This window comes from Hipposideros armiger, unplaced genomic scaffold, assembly GCF_001890085.2.
Source record: "Hipposideros armiger isolate ML-2016 unplaced genomic scaffold, ASM189008v1 scaffold_32, whole genome shotgun sequence".
NCBI classification, from domain to species: domain Eukaryota; kingdom Metazoa; phylum Chordata; class Mammalia; order Chiroptera; family Hipposideridae; genus Hipposideros; species Hipposideros armiger.
Genome location: NW_017731382.1, coordinates 5,218,463 through 5,240,636, shown reverse-complemented (window position 1 = coordinate 5,240,636; position 22,174 = coordinate 5,218,463). Strand labels below are relative to the sequence as shown.

The following is a 22,174-nucleotide window of genomic DNA, read 5'->3' as shown; positions in this document are numbered from 1 at the left end:
CAATATGGTTTGAGACTGTGGACTCCCACTAGAATACTTCATTTAAGGGCAGCCATTTAAACTTTGTTGTGATGGGATTTTGTGTGTTAGGCTTTTCAGGGGGCATTGACAAGATCCCATATAAACTAACTCTTTTTGCTGAATCTTTTATACTTTAAAAAAAAACAATAATTCCTATGAATAAATAAATAATGAATAGGCATCTTTAAAGATGGACTTAAAATACTTTGCTGTATATTCCAGAACATTACTGTTTCAGAGCATTAAAGCCTTAGCTTAGCCAGATTAAACAATTTAGTCTCCATTTTCTGGACTGCAGATGGGACATATGACAGTGCCTACCTCCTAGGGACATCGAGACAGGAGCAGATGGGTGTGGGCTTCCCACTGAGCCTGGCCCAGGGAGGTGTTCGGTGCTTGCGTGGGATTGGGGTGCCTTAGTGCTTTCCAGCCTCAGGGTAGTGTCACCCCGACCATGCATGTCGGGTGCTGTCTCCATGTACTGTATGTTTGTCCTAAAAAAAGTCAGTACAGCCGCAGCAGTGAAAATTGTGGTGTGTTATTTCTGTTAGGCTCTGGGCTCAGAATGATGTCCAAAGCACCCCACAAATTAACACGGTTGTTTTCTTGAACTGTCTGAGTTTATAATATTAGACAAACTAATTTTGAATTCTAAGACTGTCCAGCTATCCAGTAAAATAGATGTCTTAATCCCAACATGCTGATTCCTAAAAGGTGTGTACAATTTTGCAGCCACTTTGATATGAAGAGGAAAACTTTATTTTAGGATATCCACTCAAAACAAGCACAAAAATAACATTTTTAGTATTGGCACCCAATGCTAACTGAGGATTCAGAGTTGGCCCTGAGGCTGACTGAGTTGCTATCTCCCCTGTGAGCAATAAAGAAATAACTGGTGGCGTTAAAATTGTAAACTCTAATTGGTCTCATACTTGAAAATATTCCACTTTTATTTTCTTCCAAAAAATGAGGACTGTTTTTGAGAGAAAAAGATGCCTGCTACGCCTGCATTTTATAATATTCCTGGTATTCTATTTTAAAACCATAAAGGAGGCAAAGAAAAGCATTTTGTTGTAATAACAATACCTGCTCAGCCTGTGCCATTCATGCCCTGTGCCCAGGTCCGAAGCCCTTACCACAGGGTATTTCTCACGCCCCTGGGGTGGGGGTCCTGGCCGTGCCCTGCCCACGGGCTTTTCTCTCCATCGGTTGCTGGTCTTCCGGCGGCTGCAGCTTAAATCCCAGGAACGGAGTTGCCTGGCAGGTTTTGTTCCCCTCTCATCCCTTGAGGATTTTATTCTTGTTGATTCTGTAGATTGAAAACTAGATGCTGCTTTTGCTTCTCCGAGTGTTTCTTCAGGACTGGACCACACCTTCTAACATAAAACAAGATGGCAGCACCAAACGCCGGGCCAGAGAAAGGGCCCTGCAGAGTAACTCTGAGATTCTGAAAGCCAAGTGAAGTCCTAGCCGTCATGGGTTGGATTCTTTAAATGCTTACAAAAATAGGAGGCCAGATTTGGTTATCTGACCTACCCTTTTTCATTAAAGGGATAAATAAAAATCATTTACCAACCTTGCTGGCTCCCTCAATAGCACTGGGGGCATTCCGAGTGTCAGCATGGCTGTGCAGAGGGCCTGACTCCCGGCTGCAGCCAGCCCGGCCCCGCCTGCATCCTCTGAGCTCAGGGCACCTGCAGGCTGTTAGTGGGCCCTCCCCTCATCAGCATCCCCTGCTGGACACTTTGCTAACACCCTTCCTTGCCGGGCTGCGAAGCTTCTCTCGCTTGCTGGCACTGCCTGTAGGCTTCCCACGACACGTCAATTAGGAGAGTGAAGCCAGCAGACATCGTCGCACACCAGGGAGACTTACCCGCCCCCCGACCTGCCTCCCGCATATGTCCACACACCTGAGCTGGGTACTTAGTCGGAGGAGGACAGGTGTGCTTCACCTGCTCTGGGTGACTCGGGACACATGTTGCTCTGCTGAACAGGTGTTGCTGTTGCCATAGGAAGATTGCTTAATTAGCCGGGAGGAATCTGGTCCCTTTAAGCTTACAGGGCTGTGGCACTGCTGTGTGTGTGACGTGTTTGCTTTTCACATACAGCAGCTCAGGCCAGCCTTTCAGTGGTGAGAGCCTGGATACATTTGTAGGGAGGTGTTCAGAGCCCATGAGCTGAGGGACTAATTTTATCTAGTGACAATCAGGAGAGGAAAGGTCCTTTCATGCGTGGAAAGGCCAGGGCCACCCTGCCGGCTTGGGAAGTCTTGCTGCCGCTTGCCCCCTGCACCCCGAATGCTTGTTTTAAAAGTCATCCTGTGGGTACCACTGATCTGGCCCATCCCGAGTGGACAGGGATTGGTGCTGGATTTTGCCTGGTACCGCACATCCTAAATGATGGTGTCACCTGCATACAGCTTCGCACGTCCATAGCTCCAAGGAAAATGAAGAGTAAAAGCCAAACCTACTGGAGAAACCATTGTACAAAATGGACAAAAGGTTAATAGGCTTAATGTGTAAACTTCTTATACAGACTGATTACATGTTTTTTAAAATGAAAATCCTAATAAATAAAATAGACATAGGGCATACACAAGTAATTTATACGAGAGGAAATATGAATGCAGGAGGAGGTTTGTTTATTAAAGCCAAAAAAAAGCTCTCTCTTGCCTTTCGGATTAGCATAAGTTGTTTTTTTCTCCTTTGAATTATTCGGTGTAATGGGTATGCTCACATGTTGTAGGAAGTCTAAAGTTCATGCGACCTTTTAGGGGAACAATTTGGCTTTAAAATTTCATTCCCTTTCATCCTGGTTTGAAATACTTCTCTAGGCTATGTTCTCATTCATTCATTCAGCAATTATTTACTGAGTGTCTACCATGTTCAAGACCTGGGCTGCAGCCATGAAAGATAAAAGACAAGACCCCCCCCCCCACTTGGAGCTTACAGTGTGACGGAGGGGAAGCACAGGTCTAAAAGTCAGCGCACATACGGGTTCGCATTCGTTCATCATAGGTGCCACACAGGAAACAGGTTCCGTGGGAGACAGTGGCCGTGTCTCAGGAGTGGGACTGTGGGTCAGAGACACATGCAGTCATCTTCACAAGCACTGTTTGTGATACAAATGTACAGATACCGCTCTGTACATTTGCTCCTAATTCCACCACTCTTCCCTCAGCAGTTCCCTACTGGCCTTTTGTTTTTTCCAATACTTTTTAAAAAAGAATTAACATCCAGAGTTTACATGAATATACAATTTCTAGTCTGCTTTTTCTTTTAACATGTGATACACATTTTCTACGTTGTCAAAAACTCTAAAATAATTACGTACTCCCTCCTTTTTAAGGAATGTTGTATGATCTATTTAACCATTTCCCCCAGGTTTTGGACATCTAAGTTACAAGTGATAGAAGGAAGCAAAATTTAGAATGAATATATGATTTCAGCTGTGCGGTAACAGTACATGCGGGAAAATACATTTGCAGGAAAACATGGGTGTTTTTCACTCTGTGTACCTGTTACTTTTCTAAGCAAAGAGGGAGGGTCGGTCCCTTCGGGCCAGCTGTGCCTTCTCAGCAGCTCTGCCTCCCTTCCAAGGTAACCCTCTGCCTTTCGGCCCCAGCCTGGCAGCGGGCAGGGGGACAGAAACCGGCCTCCCGCCCTGGCTTCATCTGCCCCCCACGGGCGGGCCACTCCCCCCAAGCCCCTGCGGTCAGGCAGAAGCCTACCGAGGACAGGCTCGCACCAAGAACAAGTGGCAGGACCTGCAGCCAGGGGGCGGGTCGGGTGCGCATCTCCAGGGAGCAGACCTGCTCAGGTCTGGGCAGCTGGGGCCTTTGGAGACAAAGAGCAAGATGTCTCAAGTTTTAATGTGAGAGGTTCCGACGGTTTATTTTTAGTGGCTAATTCAACTTGAAAAATACAACTCCGGGCACAGCTGGATGCCGAACAGGGTCTGCAGCCATATCTAGACGACTAAACAGCCTCATCTGGAGGAAGGAGACTGCTGACTGCTGACAGGATAGGAGAGGGGGGCTTCCAGGAGCGGTGCAGGGAAGCGGCAGGAGGCCGGGCGGGCGTGCAGGAGGGGGAGGAAGGGCTGGCCCGCCTCCTGCTGCCTCGGGGCTGTGCTGGCGCGGCCTCTTCACACCAGACCCCAACCCCACTGGCCTCCTCTGCCACCTGCTTCTGTTCCTGCAGATGCTTCTCATGCCCTCCCCCGGGGGAAGCCTGCACCCCAGCCCCCACAGTGTGGGGCGTCCCGGGGATGTCTTCCTCCTTTAGGCCGCCCTGCAGTGATGGCGAAGCACCAGCTCCTTTTCCTCAAAGGCGGTCCTGTCTGGATGCCATATTGGGCACCCCCGTTGTTAACGCATATAACCCCTCTATGGCATCAACCTCAGTATTCGTAGGTCAAAGGAAGGTCTCTCCAGTCATGAAAACTTAACCAGACCCACCCTAGAAAAGGAGCTGACTTTGACCCAAAGCATTGGGTTTTGGAGACAGAACCACAATAAATAACCCAGCTAAGGCAGCAGACCCAGGAACTGGCTAGGCCAAGATGCCGGGGGGACAGCAGCAGCTTCCCAGGAGCTTGGGGGGCGGCGGCTGGGCTGAGTGAGGGTCCGAGGGTGGCTGCCCTCTGTGTGGTGACGGAGCCTGTCTCCTTTCTTTTGCCCTCCAGTGTGGGGCTGCCTTCCAGGAGGACGACGTCACCGTGCTCAACGGCACCAAGGAGGACGTGGAAATGCTGAAGAGCAGGATGGAGGAGAGACGGCTGAGAGCGAGGCTGGGAAAGGTAACGGGGGTCCTTGTGTGTGTGCCTCCCCTTCCCAGAGTCCTGGGCCGGTCTTCAGGTCCTGTCCAGCTGCCTCTGTGCTCAGAGCCCATTGCAAACCACCGACCGAGCTGCGCTGCTGGCGCTGCTTCCAGTTTGCGGTGACTGAGATTGCTTTTACAACCTGGAAGGGTCTGGGCTATAGAAAGTTCCAGTCCAGGCTAGGCCCCACAGGAACAGCGGTCAGCACGACTGCTGTGCTCACTGATCTCCAAAGCATGCAGTCGGCCCTCCATATCCGCGGGTTTTCATCAGCAGACTCAGCCAACAGCGGGTCGAAAATATTTGGGGTGGGGGAGGGAAACCCCAGAAAGTTTCAAAAGGCAAGCAAAACTTTATAATTTGCCACCCGCCAAGCGCTCTGCTGAATGCACACAAATGAAGTGATGTGTGGACACACCTGCTGTAGTCTATATGCAAATACAGGTCATGTGCAGATACTACGCCATTTTACCTAAGGGACTTCAGCACCCTCAGTTGGGTATCCGCGAGGGTTCTGGAACCACCCTCCCACACCCTGCATGTACTGAGGGACAACTGTACGTTCTCGGTGTTCGTAACTTGTAAAATAAAGGAAAGGGGAGTCCCCATCACCCCAGCACAGATTTGAGTGTCCTGGGAGTCACCTGGAGACCCGGGCAGCCCTGGGCACCTGCGTTTCCCACCCACTCCAGGGATGCAGCCCCTCGGGCAGCACTTAGAGTAGCAAGGATATATTTAAAGGGCTGAGCGCAGATTTCAAAGTGAATCTATACAAGTACATTCATTCTAAGTTGGTTTTCTAAATTACCATGATTTCATACAAAATCATTATCATACAAAAAAGAGAAAGAAAAAAGCGTGAGCTCTTTTTGACAAAGGACAGTTACCAAAAAGGATATGCTTGTTCTTCATTGATCAAGCTCAGTTTTTTTATTTATTTTTTTTTTATTTAATTTTTTTTTTAGCTGAGCCATCCTGCCACCTGTTGGCAGCTCAATGGCAGCTCAGCTCAGGCTGGACTCGAACTGCTGTTGCTCAGAGCTCAAACCTTTGAGCGAGCTCTTAACCACCTGAGCCACTCAGCCAGCCCCAAGCTCAGTTTTTAAAAAGCACCAAAGGGAAAAGTTGTCTTTTGAAGGACGCTCCTAGAGATGTCGTGTGGTCGCTGTTTACCATCTGACTTTAGTGAGTTGTCTCCTCTGTCCCAGGCTTCCTGCCAAGTTGTTCAAACCCAAGGGAACCAACGTGCCCCTCTTCGCAAAATACTCACCAGGGCTTCTGGGAGTGCCTCCTAGATGCTGCTACCAGGATACCAAAATATTTCCCAAATACACTCGCAGCTGGAAACAGGCCTCGCGTTTGCTCTGACTCCTACTGCTTGTGCTTTTCAGATAACAGCTGTGAGCAGAGAGCCGGGCAATCAGCAAGTGCTCTCTTTTTTTGAAGGCCTGGGTGTTAACCCTCAGATTTGAATGTGTGCCTTGCATGTGTGAGATACCAGGAAGTTTTTATGCCTCGTGCGGGAGTTACACATTCCACTGCATATACATGTGTGCAAGTTCAAGGCCCCTGCTGTGTTTTCCAGTGATGGGAGCCCCTGAATTCATTAGGCTGTGTGTCTGTAGCACCATCTTTTGGCTACTTAGGAAAATGGCGCTTTTAAATTTCCTGAACCTGATCCTGTGTTCTTCCTGTGATGGAATCAGTTCTAACACAACTGTGTGGTTTCAGAGTGGTTAGTTTCATTTAAAAAATCTTTGCTGACCAATATAACGTTATGAGCGACAGAATTCTAGTGCCCAAAAATCTAATAAGAGTAATCCAGAGTTTAGGAGATTTGGCTGAAGTGTCTGTTAGTGTAAGCCTTAAGTCCTTATAGTTAAATAAATATCAAGGCAGTTGGACAACTTGGAAAAAGTCTTACTGGAATGGGCAAGATTCAGCACACATTTATCCTGGCTGGCCTTGATGTACCCGCGTGTACTTTATGTTATTCTTCATTTAACTGCTCTTTGTGTACAATAAATCGTCCCCATTAACCTTGAGCATTATAACTAAAATCTGCCATCGTCATTAAAACTTTCTGAAAATGTGATTTTAGAATATAAAACTTGAGCAGATCTCTACAGATACGTTTCTGTGTGAGGCCAAAGTGCATACCTGGAAACACATGCAAAGGGTCAAGGTTTAGAATGAAGGGTGTGTCAAGGTCGTCTTCAGAATGAGCACCTGCTGCCGTGTAGGAACCGTCATTCGGCTCCTGGTGGGGGAGAGGGAGACCCGCTGACATGAAGCAAAGGGCATCCAAGCACCTGTAACTTCCTCTTTCTTTTTACAGAAAGTGAAGAAACCCAAGGCGGCAGAGTCAGTCTCCAAACCGGATGTCAGTGAAGGTAAGACGCTAAGAGCACTGGTCTTATTACAGCAAAATACGGCTTAAAGAAGCGCATGCTTTTGTTTTGCTCACTTCGTTCTTTTTGCAGAATCCGCAGGACCATCAAAAATTAAGGTCGGGAAGCCTGAAGAGACCAGCCTTGATTCTAGAGAGAAAAAAATCAACCCAGCTCCCAAAAGTGCAGGTGTGTCCCACTGAAGCCACAGGGGCAGCTTAGGAGGCCACTTATGTCACAGTTGTATTGGAATGAATTTGAAAACGTAGGCTCGTCCTGAGTCCTGTCTCTAAATCGTTGGTTGAGCTCTCTTGGGGGACTCCCTAAGAAACAGTCGCTGTACCCCAAAGTGGGAGTCCCTCAGCGTTGCCGGGGTCTGGGCACAAACGCGGATGGCTCGGTTTGCCTGTTGTGTGTGCACCTGGTGCCAGGCCTACGAGGCTGCAGACTGGCTGGTGCACTGCGGCTCACGGGACCGGGCAGGCCGTTCCCGACCCTGTACGGCTGGGCTTTTGTGCCCCATGTGCGGCACTCGGAGCCAGGCTTCCCGCCCCGCCTCCTGGCCAGCTTATCAAAGAGCCGCTTGGCTCCAGCATTCAGTGCACTCCTCCTGAAACTCGCGGCCTTTAACTAAAAAAAAAAAGTATTTATTTCACAAAAAGGAAAACAGGTTTATCAGGTAAACGAACATGTAAGCTTGTGTTGTAAGTTGCACCTGCAGTGGCTAATGGGTTCCAGTGCCCGGCCTACGTGCAGTAGCCACCTGGGGCCTCCTCTTCCGCTAACCGCACCCCCCTCCCCAGGAAGATCTGATTCATGTCGTGCACGGACCTGGGACCGGTGTGAGCACATCGCAAGTAGTTAGTGTGATTTTAAATGACAGGTTTCAAAGTCTTTAGGAGTTCACCAACTCCAAAACTCCAATTGAGATGCTGTATTTCCACTTCCATCCCGAGAGGAGGAGGGAAATCCCTGGGAATAACACTTAACCATTTCCGTCTTGAGGATGCGGTATTTGGAATGACCTTTCGTCCCAATATTAAAGCGTCTGGCTTTCCCTTTTTCCAGCAGCAGCAAATGCGAGCTCTTCTGGAAAAGCTGGGAAGCCTCCCTGTGGAGCCCCAAAGCGGTCCATTGCTGCCAGCGAGGAGTCAGAAGCTTACAAGTCCCTCTTCACCTCCCACAGCTCCGCCAAGCGCCCCAAGGAGGAGTCAGCCCACTGGGTCACCCACACGTCCTACTGCTTCTGAAGCCCTGGCCCCCCGGCCCCACGCAGCCTGCTCGCTCCCGTGGGGCAGCTGGTGTGGGCGCTGGCTGTGCCGGATGGTCCCTGCTAGGCCTCCATTTGCACCTTGTCACACAGTCGCCCTCCACACCTCGGAGCCGGTGTGGTCACTCCTGCCTGTGAGGCTTGGTGGGCGCCCACCCACATCCCCCTCTCCCGCAGGCCCCGTGCTCACTTCCACCTGGAGCTACATCTGGACCTGCCCACGGCCAGGAACGCCGTGTCGGCCACACTGTGCTTGAAATCATGAGATTCCGGATTCCTCGGGATGTGTGGTCGGCTCATTCTGACGAAAATTCTAGTGGTGTTGCTGCCAACAGTTAATGAAGTAGAACTTAGGAAGGATGAATTTCAAATGTCCTCTGCCCGCCGGGGGCGTGTCTCCTCGCCAGCTGAGGGGATGGAGGAGATATTTCCTGCGTTCATCATTTCCAGGATAGAAAAGATTGAGTCGGGCACCCGATGATTTGACACAAAAATAAAGCCAGTCTGCCTGTGCTCTCATCTGTCTGTATTTTTGTTCTTCTGTCCAATACTCATGTTTTGGTAAGAAAATTTCAGCCATTCCATTGCTAGTGACAGGAACAACTCCATGATGTCATGTGAATTCCACCAGTCACAGTGTCCTCAGCATCAGAATTCAGCATCTCAACACCCTTCTTCCCCTCAAGGTCAAGGTCACATTCAAAATCTCTGCTCTCCCCACACCCACCACCACCCTCTTCATGCTCTGCCTCTGGTCCTCTTCTTGTGGAAAGTCCTTTAGACTTTTGGATTCAATATAAACCCCAAAAAATTCCCATCATTAAGTAATACAAACATTTCCAAGCAACGAAGCTTCCTGAGCATGTCTGTTGTTTGGGGTCGTCTTTGTAAATCAAGTCTGTTTGCCCCTTACTGCATCACAGCATAACCACTAAGTCTTAGAGCACCATTTGGGGTAGTTAAAATGCAGGGTACATGCAGACCTGGGGTCACCTCACAGTACACTGCAGAAGCTCAAAGCACCCCCAAGAGCTGTGTGGAGAGACTGGGGACAGGGTGGTGATTTCCAGGACGAGCCCCTAAAGGTCCCAGGGCACACCCTCCAGCCCACAGCCACGGACAGCAGGCCAGCTGCTCCCCAAATGGCACTTCTTAAGCAGTAAGCAGCAGCCCCTCCGGACGAATGGGCTGGCTTACCTGCCCGGCCTTCTGCAGGACAGCCTCCTGCAGGACAGGCCCCCTTTTCTCCGCAGATAACACGCTGTGTGCGTGGAGGGGCCGTTGGTGCAGCACAGCTCAACCGTCCGTCTACCCTTCGGTTTTAGTCTTCCAGAACTGTGTTGCTGCCCCGAGCTCAGCACAGTTTGAGGCAGTGCAGGCACCCAGGGGACCCTTGATTAGAAGCAGAACCTTTTATTCCTAGGGGATACGTCTGCGAATCAGATGGCCCGGGGAACAAGGACAAGCCTTGAACTTGTTCCGTGAACTGGGATTTCTTGTTCCATGTCAGTTTCAGAAGCCGATTGCTTCAAATACACTGGCAGTGAGCCCTTGTTATATTCCTGGCACTGGCCTCGGTTGTCCTCACCTCGGGGCTTTCGCGCATGTCTGGTGTCAACTCCTTCCCCGTGTTCCTCAGCCAACTCGTAATCATCCCTCAAGCTTCCCAAGTGCCTTTTTCAGGAGAGCCTTCCTACAGAAGGTAGCCTGGAGCCCTCCCCTTGTTCTATGCTCTTAAAGCTCTGCTCTTACCACAATTGTCAGGTATGACACTTAAGTAACCCAGGGAGTGTACACTCAGGGACGGTCAGTGAGGGCGTGTGTGAAGCGACGGGAGCGTTGGAGACGACACGATACGGCCACCCGGCAGCTCGGTCCCTATTTGGTTCCAAGCAGAGTGGCCCCATGTTCTGAGATGGTCCATATTTTCTAAAAGAGCCAGAAATCTAGGTTTTTAACATGAAGTTCCCCCTCGCCAACATTTAAATAGTGCAAATAGTTATTTTTAGAAACGTAGACCAAGGAAAACATCACTGGCTCCTAATTTGTAGCCTCTGGGTTAACATCTTTCCTACTTGGCTCTCGGCCCCACAAGGGCACATGCCATGTCGGCTCGGCTCACCACGACATGTGGATTCAGCAAATGAAAAGCAGCTCAGTGAAGGCCTCTGCAAATAGAGCGCCAGGCACAGGCAGCCGAGCAGGACCCGGCGTTCCGTCACCCCCACCTCCCTTGTTGCCCACTGGAAATGTCTCCATCTCCCTTTAAGTCCCACTCCTGGGACCACCCTGGGCTCAGTATCCTCTACCCTGCTGTCATCACAATGGCCAGAGCTGGCTTGGGGCCTCTGTGACATCACCAGTGGCCTGGCCCTAGCTACCCAGTCTCCAGGGACGAGGCAAACAGACCCACCATGAGCAACTTCCTCTCCCATCGCTGTTCACCATGCGGACGCTGAAATGGTTTTTGTTCCTGGCTCTATGCCTCTCCTGCGGCTATGCCCTCATGTTTTCTTCTCTGAGGGACAAAGGCAAAGACCCCCAGGGGAATATGCCTTGCGGAGGGCACTTTCGGAGTAGGCAGAACCTACCGGAGCATACCCAGGGCTGGCTTGGGAGCAAGTGGCTCTGGCTGTTTTTTGTTTTTGCGCTGTACATGTTACTAAAGTTTCGGGGAGATAGTGAGAAGAGTAAGGTAAGGATGCATCCTTTTTTTTTTTACACTTTTGATGTCATCTCAGAAATCTCAGACTCGGAGAAACAGATGTTCTAGTTGTCACCAGCAGGACCACTAAGTATAAGGAGTTAGGATGCAAAGTACCCGCATCCCTCATGGTCCTGAGACAAGCTGCCACATGCCTTTCCTGACATGTTCTTATGGAAAGACAGTCGTCCCCAAATGCACGGAGGGTTGAGCCTAACAGTTGAAGACCACCTTTTGTTTACCGGGTAAATAAAACCTTGGCTTGGTATGTAGCCTGTTAAACGAGCTTTTTACAAATTGAGGATAGATTCAAGAACTTGGCATGTTTGGGGTCAAAATTATTCACGGAGCCAGATTTCCTGCCCCTAGCGTTTGACTTATTGCAAATGGCTGAAGTGAATGGAGATGGTATCATTAAACCAAGAGGTAACAACAGCTTGTCCCTAAAGTGGCTAAACAGCATCCAGAAGGAGAAAGGAAGAGAAACATGGCAGCAAGTTCCCTCCTAGACAGACCCCACACTTCACGATACTGACCAAGTAGAGCAGGGCTGGAAAGCCTTTTCAGGGGCAGAGAGTAGATCTTTTCAGCTTTGCGGCCCATAGGGCCTCTGATGCAACAACTCAAGGATGCTGCCATTTTAGCTTGAAAGCAGCCCCAGACGGTATGCACATGAGTGTGTTCCAATAAAATTTTATTTACAAAAACAGATGGCGGGCCAGGTTTGGCCGTACTTTGCCAGTCCCAGGACTAGAGTAAAGCTAGGACCACCTTCTCTTAGGTGAGCCCAGCTCTCTGGGAACTGTGGCCAAACCCACAAAGTCAACGGTGTTACTCACCCCACGTATCTTTCTCCACAGGAGCAGAATCCTCCTCCCGGCCTTCGAAGCTGTTCATTTCGCCCTCCCCTAAAGAAAAATCAGAGTGCTTCCCCCAACAAAGATTATGCATTGAATACCCTAACCCAACTCGAGATGGACCTCGTGAAATTCATGTCCAAGGTGCGGAATCTGAAAGTCTCCATGACAACTGGCAGTAAGCTCAGGCCTCAGCACGTAGAGATACCTGCAGACCCCCAAAATAGTATTACGATATATGAAATATGGGGCGAAGAAGAATACGAATGAATGCATTTGTGTGTTGAAGTAGGAGAGAAAAAGTTGAGTGTTGACAAACCATACACAAACTAATATAACTATTCTGAAGAGAAAGAAATCTCGAATTTCAGGTCTTTTTCCCTCTTTTGTTAAACTTGATAAAATAAATGTGAGACCTGTAGCCATAGCAGTTATTGTCTTGTTTTTGCCTTTCTCACTCTTCTAGACTTGTGGGTGGTGAAAAGCGTATGGACAGCGACATAGTGGCATGAGTGACATTCTTGGCCTCGGTGCCATGGCCCCTGTAGGACACGGTTTAGGAAATTTGGGATAAGATGTTGATGTCATTTTCATAGTCGCTATCTTTATAGCAGTTATTTGTGCAAAAGATGGAACTGATTTTTATCTTTATGATTCATTACATTATAAAGGGCTACTTTAGAGGTTTAAAATGATAAAATGGTTGGATTAGGAGGTGTGTGTTGTGTGTGTGTGTGTGTGTGTGTGTGTGTGTGTGTGTGTGTGTGTGTGTGTTTCTCGGGGGATGGTGAATTCTAGAATCATTTGATTTTCTTTCCACCAGAAAAGTCTTCATTCCGTCTCATGCATTCTCTGTATTAACTTTTTCTTCTGCCAAGTTAGCAGTTACATCTGTCTAACTGGAATAAGAAAAATGGAGAATCGATTTGTATTTTCAATGCAATTTGGATACAGACGAGCTAACCAGGGGCTCCCCAACTAGTTGATATGAGTGTTCTTTGTAACGCCTATTAACAATGTGGATATTTTGGCATGTAAATATGGCTAGTGGAAACTGTACTTACCCCAGCCTATTAAGTTAGCTTCTGGCCCCCCTAATTTAGACCAGCCTGACACTCTAATAGACGTGCAGGTGCAGGCCTGAGGAGAGACGTTAGCTGTGGAAGATCATGGATATTCCCTTATTTCCACTTCAGTACACATTAACATGTGCCTGCCTGAACCCCCATCCCCCTTCCCAGCTACCAAAAAAGTATGTCCCTTCGTTTGAGCAAAGTCTTCAGCGTCTGTCCCACGTGTGTAGCTGTTAGACCTCAGATGAAAGCTGCCCACCTCCTCTCCTCTCGACAACATGACTCTGCCTTTGAAAAGTGGTCCCTGAACACTTTACTTTTTGTCTTAACTTCAATTTACAGGATAGGAAAAAGTGGAAGGAGCTGAGATTACTCCTTTGTGCCGTCTATGTTTTTTCTGAGTGCTTTCAAGCAGATTGGACTATGGGAGCTATTTTCACAGCATTCTCTGAAGAAATTCAGATAAGCAAAAGACATTTCAATTTTAGGCTGTGAAATCAATATGGGCAGATTTTCGATTAGAATGGATACCATCTAAAAGACCAGTGGTCACCAAACCATGGCTCGTGGGCCAAATCCATCCCGTTGCCTGTTTTTGTATAGCCCACGAGCTAAGAATGGTGTTCATACTTTTAAATGGTTGAAAAGACTCTCACGATGAATAATATTTCATGACATGAAAATTACATGAAATTCAAATTTGAGGGTTCGTAAATATTTATTGACACACAAGCCTGTCCCATCATTTACATATCATCTGTGGCTGCTTTTGTGCTTAGTGGCAGAGCTGAATTATTGCACAGAAAAACCGTACGGCCCACAAAGCTGGAAATATTTACTAATCGGGCCCTTTACAGGAAAAGCTTGCCCAACCCTCATTTATGCTAATCTTATTCATTATGTTAACCAGGGAAAGCAGTCAGCTGCAAGTTCACAAACATGTCTGATAGGCAAAAGTGTAATTTCATAAATCACTGGGTTTTTTTGTAGTACTCTGCAGGTCACTGGCAACCAAAATGAGGCTCCTAAGAAAGAGCAGAACACTGTAATTCCTCATCGCAAGTTGACCAAGGATGTGAATTAGAACAAAACCTGCTGTAGATGTATTTGGATCTAGCAATGCCCCTCAAATAGTGTCTCCCCATCTTTGCCTCGCCTAATACAGAGCTTTAGAGACCACAGTGTCGCCTGGAAAATCATGTTTCCTCAAACCACTAAATTTCATGCCATATTTTCATGCCAAAAAAAAAATGCATGAGATATAGTTTTAGGAACCAGAGCTCAAGAAAGCTCCTCACTTCTGTTGGTATTACGTAAACTCAAATTCTAATGTCACCACACTGCAGTTTGGAAAGAGCAGTTGACAGGCAAATTGTAACTGCTAGATCACTGCAGTGTCTACACCTGCCGAATTCACCTAAGAGGCTCGCTCAGGTGGCTGGCAGAATTCTTTTCCTTGGGCTGTAGGAGTCATGGCGGTTTTGCTTCTTCAAAACCAGCAAAGAGGTTAAGACTAGAGTGAGTCTGCCCACAGTCTTACACAATATAAGGAAATCAGAGGCATGCCAGCCCACCCATCACCTCTACCGCATTCTACTGCTTAGAAACAAATCTCTCCCCAGGAGGAGGTTACACCAGGGTGTGAATGCGAGCGTGGAAACCCAAGGCAGACCCAGCTCCAGACAGCTGACGCGCACCTGGGTGAGGGTGGGTGGGGGTGGCAGGCAAAATTCTAAGAGGGCCCCCAGTGGCACACACCTTGTGTAATCTCTCCCCTGAGTGTGGGTGGGAGCTGTGACTGTGATGAAATCGTCACTCTGGTGACTACACTCCGTCAGAGCCAGGAGACCCTGCTGGTGACCCTGAAGAAGCCAGCTGCCATCCTGTGAGATCATGGGTCATGTGGCAAGGACATGAGGGCAGCCTCTACGACTGAGGGGGGTCCCCAGTCAACAGCTAGGGAAAAACCAACGACCTCAATCGTACAACTGCAAGGAGACAAATTCCACCCAAACCAGTGGCCTGGAAGAGGCCTCAGTCAGAGGGGAGCCCCAACCCCAGCTGACACCTGGATTTCAGACTGGCAAGACCCTGAGCAGGGGCGCCCCCTGCCTGTACACATACTCCGGACCCACAGAAACTGTGAGATAATAAAAGGTGTTGGTTGTCTTAAGCCACCAAGTTTGTGGTCATTTATTACATAGCAAAAAAAAAATCGATATGGCAGCGTATCCACACACAAAATCTTTCCATGTGCTGTTTCTGATGCCTAGGACGACACGTCCACCTTCCCTCTGACCTAGTCACCTGGCCTCCGAACCCGGGAAATGGGACCGAAGGAATATCGGCAGAGGATCAAGAAGGGGGTGCCCCGCTCCTTGAAGCCAGCGGTTACAAGCTGTTGGCTGGGAGACCAAACCTCCCCCACCCCGTCATGTTTGTTTGTCCCACAGTCGTTTTTTTTTTTAAACGATTTTGAAATAATTGCAGAGTCAGAGAAGTAGCAAAGGATGTAGTCATCTCCTCTTAGCACGGTTTTGCTTCCCATGGGTTTAGTTACCCACAGTCACCTGCAGCCTGAAAGTATTAAATGGAAAATTCCAGAAGTGAACAATTCATAAGTTTTAAGCTGCATGCGTTCTGAGTAGCGTGATGAAATCTCGCAACATCCCACCTGGGACTTGACTAATCCGTGTGTCCCGCGTGTTTACGCTGTAGACGCTCCCCGCCTGCTAGCCGTGCAGCAGCCCTCTTCGTTATCAGATGCACTGTCGGGTATCGAGGTACTTATGTCCACATCACCCTTATTTTACCCCATAACAGCCCCAAAGCACAGTCATAGTGATGCTGGTGATTCAGACCTGCCACGGAGAAGCCGTGTAGTGCTTGCTTTAAGGGAAAAGGTGAAAGTTCTTGACTTAATAAGGAAAGAAAAAAATCGTACGCCGAGGTTGCTAAGATCTACGGTCAGAAGGAACCTTCTGTCCGTGAAATTGTGAAGACGGGAAAAGAAATTTGTGCTGGTTTTGAGGTCGCACCTTGAACTGCAAACGCCCCTGATCACACAGGTGTGTCATCTCACCAAGAAGGGTGAGTGCAGGACAATTAGATATTTGGAGAGAGAGACCACATCCACATAACTTTTATTACAGTATATTGTTATAATTGTTCTATTTTATTATTAGTTGTTTTTAACCTCTTACTGTGCTAATTTATAAATTAAATCTTATCATAGGTATGTGTGTATAGGAAAAAACAGTATGCATAAGGCTCCCGTACTATCTGTGGTTTCAGGCATCCACTGGGGTCTTGGAGCCTGTCTCCTGTGGATAAGGGGGGCGACTGCACAGAGAATCTCCTGTACCCTTTCCCCAGCTTCCTGCAGTGGTCACACCTTACTTAATTATGGCACAATACCCCAACCAGGAAACCGACATTGGAACAACATATTTAAAGAGTTTTATGCCATTTCATCTCGCATGTCAATTCCTGTAACCACAAGCACAGTCAAGGTACAGGACAAATCCATCGCCACGGAGACCCCCATCACACTCCCCCCCCTAGAGTCCTCCCCCACCACCCCCAGCCCCTGGCATCCACTAACCTGTTCCCCGTCTCTATGACCTTGTCATTTTAACAATATTATATGGGCGGAACCATACAGCGTGTGACCTTTGAGATCAGCGTGTTTCATTCAGCATAATGCCCTTGAAATCTGTCCAAGTATAATATTAGTTTTATGTACCAACACTTCGGGCCTGTCTATTGCTGAGTACATTGAATCATCCACCTACTGAGGGACAGCTTGGCATTTGCCAGGTGTTGGCTATTACGGCTAAAGGTGCTATGAAGAATTGGGCACAAGTTTTTGTGGGCACATCCATTTTCATTTCTCCAGGATAAAAGCCCAGAAGTGTGATGGCTGGGTCATATGGGAAATGTGTGTTTTGGCTCCCAGTAATTTTTTTTTTAAAGATTTTTATTGGGGTATTGGGGGGATGGGAACAGCGCTGGGGAATTAGGGGAAGGGGAACAGACAAGTTACTGTCCTTTTGCTCTTCAGTCTAGGTGTGGAGGACGTCGCTTCACTGGCCCATGTTGGTATTGTCATTGTGCTCTTCCTGGCTGAGGCAGATTGGTTGCTGGCCATTGGACGGCTGCTCACGAAAGCTCATGTCCACTGCCAGCCAGCCTCACTGCAGCCTACGCCATCGCCAGCGGCAGCCCAGCTCCAGGTCGAGCTGTTGTTCACCATCTTAGCTGTAGAGGGCGCAGCATCACTGGCCCTCATGTGGGATCCGAACCGGGGCCCTGCTGCTCAGAGCTGGCATCCCAAGCCAACTCCTAATCAACGCACCACGTGGCTGGCCCTAATTTTTTTTAAATTGTGGACTAATGGCCAACACTTCACAATGAGATTTCACATTGTAGTTTAGTGAGGGAGATGCAGGAAACCAAGAAGTCCCTGTGATATGCTAATAAGCGCAAGGTGAGATGCACCTGCCCTAGGTTTCAGCCTCTGTGATTCCCCACCGTCCTTACAGCACCATCCATGCCTGCCTCCCTCCCTGGCCCACGGGTACTGTGGGTCCCATCCCCTCCTAGCTCTTTGCCTGCTTCCTCCCAGTGACACGATGCCAAGCCCATTTCTGCCTCGGGGACTTTGCACACGGCCTCTCTCCCTGGGGTAAGTTTTCCCACCAGACATCACACTGCTGGCTGCCCTGCTTTTTGTCCTGGTCTTTGCTCAGAGGTCACCTCCTCCAAGAGGCCTTCCCTGACCACCCTCCCCTGCCACTCTCAGCCCATCACCCTGCTTTGTTTTATTTTCTTGGCGGCACCATTGCTGTGTGACATAATGCTTTTTATTTATGTATTAAAGGAGCCCATTTGCTGACTAGATTACAGCGTTCCTGACTGTTCCTTGGTCTTCAGCCTTGCAGCATCCAGCCAAGAACCATCTCCCGGAGTTCCTTGTGCAATGTCTCTCCTTGCCCACCCCCTCCATAGGAATAACGACTCCTTGGTCATATGTTAGGTCCATTTGTTCATGTTTGTATTGCGTTTCAGGTCCCCCATGTCCTGGTTGGTTTTACTGGTCCGTTTCCTTGTTGCCTGTGTGAAGGTATGTGCAATATCACGATGGTTCCGAGAGTCAGAGATTTAGAAAAAGAGAAAGCCGCCATTCCTGCCTCATCCCTGCTGCACGGCCCCTCCTCACCTCCTCCCCAAGAAGCCCTGTTGCGAATCAGCCTCTGGTTTCCATGTTGTCCTTCCTGTATTTCTGCACAAATGAGCACATGCCTGCGTGTTTTCTTCTGCCCACTTCATTCACAGGTGAAGGAGAGCTGGCTATCGATATTCTTGGGGGGCTTTGCTTTTTTCCACTTAACAGAATGTCCTGGAAAATGACTCCATATCAGCACAGGGGGGCTCTCCCTCACTTGTTTTTTTCTTGCTGTAGAGTACTCCCTTGGGTGGATGGACTTGCTGAATATGTGGACATTCAAGTAGTTTCCAGTGGCTTGAAATGACAAATAATGATGCGATGAATACCCTTGTGTCTGAGCGTGCTTGTGTTGTTGGCAGTGTACCTTCAGGGTAGATGCCTAGAAGTGGGATTGCTGGGTGGAAAGGTAAGTGCACATGTCCTTTTGTGAGGTCTGGCCAAGTTTCCCTCCAGAAGGGTTGTGCCAATCTGCGTTCTTACCAAAACAGATTTTTAAACCAATGTGTAGAGAGATGGCTGGGAATCTCTGGCTGAAAAGTCGACCTTAAAATGTGCTGTGTGACTTGCAGTTACCAGGACCTGCCACGAAGTGGCAGACAAAGCCCATCATAAAGAACCAGCGCGCTCGGTTTTCCAAAGATTTGGCTTCAGGAGCTGTGGTAACAATAATGTGTAAGTTGAAGTGATAGCATCTCTGACACAGAATCATCTTATATCGTATGAGAGTCGTGATTCTGCCCTCTTAAAAATTTCCATTTCACAGTGCTGCAAGCCATGCTCAGTGCCTAACAGTGTGGATATAAAGGCACCTCCAACGCGTTACTCTGGGGGACAGAGAGATTAGATTCAGTTCCCTTTTGAAAACCGGTAAAAAGGAAATCTGATGCAAAGGAAGGGGGCAGTGGCAGGTAGGCGGACTGGGGGCAGAGGCCCAGCCTCCTCGATCTTGCATTCCCCAGGCTGTCACAGACACCCAGGGGGACCCAGGGGTGACCTGCCCGATGGCGGTGACTGACACGCGGCCAGTTGGAGAGGTGGGTGAATTGGAATGAGATTTGGGAGGCACACTGGAGGCAAATGGGAGGCTAAGCTCCTTGAGGACAGGGCCGTGTCTTCAGCACGGCCAGCCGGTTACCCCCTGGAGCCCTCTCCCCACCTCTTTCATCCCCTTCCTCTGCTCTCCACACCAGACCCTTCCTTGCTCACCCTAAGGGCGGAGGGCTCTGGTGATGGACAGGCTCCCCACCTGCGTTCACGCCTGGCGCTCTCACAAAACGGCCTCACCTGCGGAGCCCAGGCAGCGCCTTCCCCGGTGGCGGCGGGCAGAGGGTTCTGGAGTTTTTGACTCTCACTTGGACGGATGCCGTCAGCAGCCGTGTCACTTGGGCTGTGTTATTCTAGAAGCACTGCCTCCCACTGACACATTCTTTCTTCCTTCATCCAGTCATTTACCTGTTCATCACTCAGCTAATACTCAATGAGCATCCCTCTATGAGCATGATGGTGGGAGCCCAGGGTACAGTGAGGAGCCCACGCAAACACAGACAACACTGAGATGCCGCCTTGCGCCCAGGAGAGGCTGATAAAAATTTTTTTAAAAGACAGACAATGACAAGTGTTGGCGAGGATGTGGAGAAACTGGAACCCAGTGTGCTGTTGGTGAGAATGTAAAATGGTGCAGCCACTGTGGAGAAGAGTCTGGAGGGTCCTTAGAAACTTAAAAATAGAACTGCCATAGGATCCAGCAGCTCCACTTCTGCGTTTATACCCAAAAGAATTAAAGGCAGGATCTCAAAAAGATGTTTGTACACCTGTGCTCATAGCAGCCTTATTCACAGCAACCAAGAAGCAGAAGCAACCCAAATGTTCATAGATGGATGACCGGATAAACAAAATGTGACCTCTACATGCAATGGAATATTACTCAGCCTTCAAAAGGCCAAGCCCCAAAAGGGCCCTGGAAATGCAGAGCGAATCAAATCCTACGATGTGATTGGGGGCTGTCTGACAATTAGGGAAAACAGACAGTGGCAAACGCATAAAACGCATAAATAGGGGTAAGTGCTGTGAATAAAAATACATGGCAGGACGCCCCTCTTGAGCCAGATGGTCAGGGAGGACCTTTTGGAGGACACTTTTGAACTAACCTGTGTGAGGTGAGGGCACAGCTGTGGACAGAGCCCTCCAGGCTGCCGCAAGAACTAGTACAAAGTGCAGGACATACCTTTCCCATTGAGAAGTGTCCCCTCCTCCCCCATCCCCCCATACCAGGAAGAAGAATGATGCTTATCATCAAAGATAGGGGTGGGCACCAATTGGAGTCTGCATAAATGCTTACGAAAATAGTCCTTACCTCCAGTAGTTTCCCCATATATTTCCTAGTCACGTCCCCACACTGTATCCCTTGAAACCCACACCCTCTTTTCTTTTCTTTGTTAAGATGGTATATAAGCCCTGGAATCTAACTGCTTCTTTGAGTTTCACTTTTCCATGAACTCCTGTGCATGTAAATCTTAATAAAATTTGTGTGCCTTTTCGCCTGTGAAACTGCCTTTTGTTTAATTCACAGACCCCCATTTCCTGAGCCTAAGAGGGTCAAGGAAAAGCTCTCCCCGCCTCCCAACATTTTTAGTTCTCTCCCCTTGATACATGTTGACTCTTGTTATTCTGGAGTTTGGATGTACCACCGTTTAGCCAGTTCCCTACGGATGGCTGTCTAGGCCCTCCCCGAAGTTTTGTGATTACAAACACATATGGTACACATTTCCCCAGCTTGTGCAGGATTTGATGATCTGTGCTTCACACACCACAAGCTCCATCTGCCAGTGTTTGGGTTTACTCTACAGTCAGCAAACACTGTGGGCACAGCCAGTCAAGACACTGAAAACAAAAAGCCTGGAATGGCTTCCACTTGACTAATTTTAGAATTTCCAAGTACAGTTAAATGATGACTCATCCCATTTCAATTCAAAGCTGTTTAATGGGCCATCTGGTACATCAGAGTATGAAAGACTTTGCCCAGAAACCTGGAAAATTACCTAAGAGGAAGTCAAAGCATATTTAGCCAGGAGCCTCAGCCCAGGGGAAGATCAGCTGACTGTCAGCTCCTTGAGGACACGAATGCTGTTGAATTAAACAGTAGGATTTCTGGTCCTCTTTGCCTGTGAATTGTTGTCTTTTTTTTTTTTTTTCTGATTACAAAAGCAATGAAACCCAAAGCACAAGTAACCAAAAAAAAAACACCAAAAAACAAAAAAAAGATAAATGGGACTCGAGACTGCACCCAAATTAATAACTTTTGTGCTTCAAAGGAAACTATAAGAAAGTGAAAAGACAACTCAGAGAATGGGGAAAATATTTATAAATCATATATCTGCAAAGGTCTAGTATTAAGACTATATAAAGAACTTATCAAGAGCCGCTGAACAACAAAAAAGACTGAAGAACAAAAGGACAGCAACTTGTCTGTTCCCCTTCTCCAATTCCCCAGCTCTGTTCCCCTCCCCCAATTCCCCAAAAAGGAATATGTAAAGCACTTACAACTCAACAATTAAAAACGGGCAAAGGACTTAAATAGACATTTTTTCAGGGAAGACGTACACATGGCAGAAAGCACGTGAAAAGATGCTCAACGTCGTTTGCCATCAAAACCACAATGAATCCCACTTACCCTCACTAGGATGGCGGCAATCATAGGACACACCACAGCCAGTGTTGGTGAAGATGCAGAGAAATTGGAACCCTCACACGTGGAAATGTAAAATCAGCAGTTACTTTAGAAAAAGGTTCAGAGTCTCCTCAAAATGTT

General features: G+C 48.3%; 2 protein-coding genes across 5 annotated transcripts in view; both read left to right on the top strand.

Moving 5' to 3' along the window:
- Positions 1-9,019, top strand: part of RTF2 (replication termination factor 2) — a 32,515-nt gene extending 23,496 nt beyond the window's left edge. The window contains exons 6-9 of one of the 4 annotated variants that reach the window (XM_019637333.1): positions 4,708-4,821; positions 7,181-7,235; positions 7,326-7,421; positions 8,304-9,019. In XM_019637333.1, coding sequence (XP_019492878.1) covers positions 4,708-4,821; positions 7,181-7,235; positions 7,326-7,421; positions 8,304-8,482 — 444 coding nt within the window. In that variant the 3' untranslated portion in view covers positions 8,483-9,019. Of the gene's footprint in view, positions 1-4,707; positions 4,822-7,180; positions 7,236-7,325; positions 7,422-8,300 lie in introns of all 4 variants that reach the window. The other 3 variants (XM_019637332.1, XM_019637335.1, XM_019637334.1) reach the window with 3 other exon arrangements.
- A 95-nt stretch (positions 9,020-9,114) lies between these two features.
- On the top strand, positions 9,115-12,602 carry FAM209A (family with sequence similarity 209 member A). The gene is made up of 2 exons (XM_019637336.1): positions 9,115-11,197; positions 12,070-12,602. Exons 1-2 carry the CDS (start codon positions 10,949-10,951, stop codon positions 12,331-12,333), a joined length of 513 nt encoding a protein of 170 aa, XP_019492881.1. The 5' UTR covers positions 9,115-10,948; the 3' UTR covers positions 12,334-12,602.
- The last annotated feature ends 9,572 nt before the right edge of the window (positions 12,603-22,174 follow it).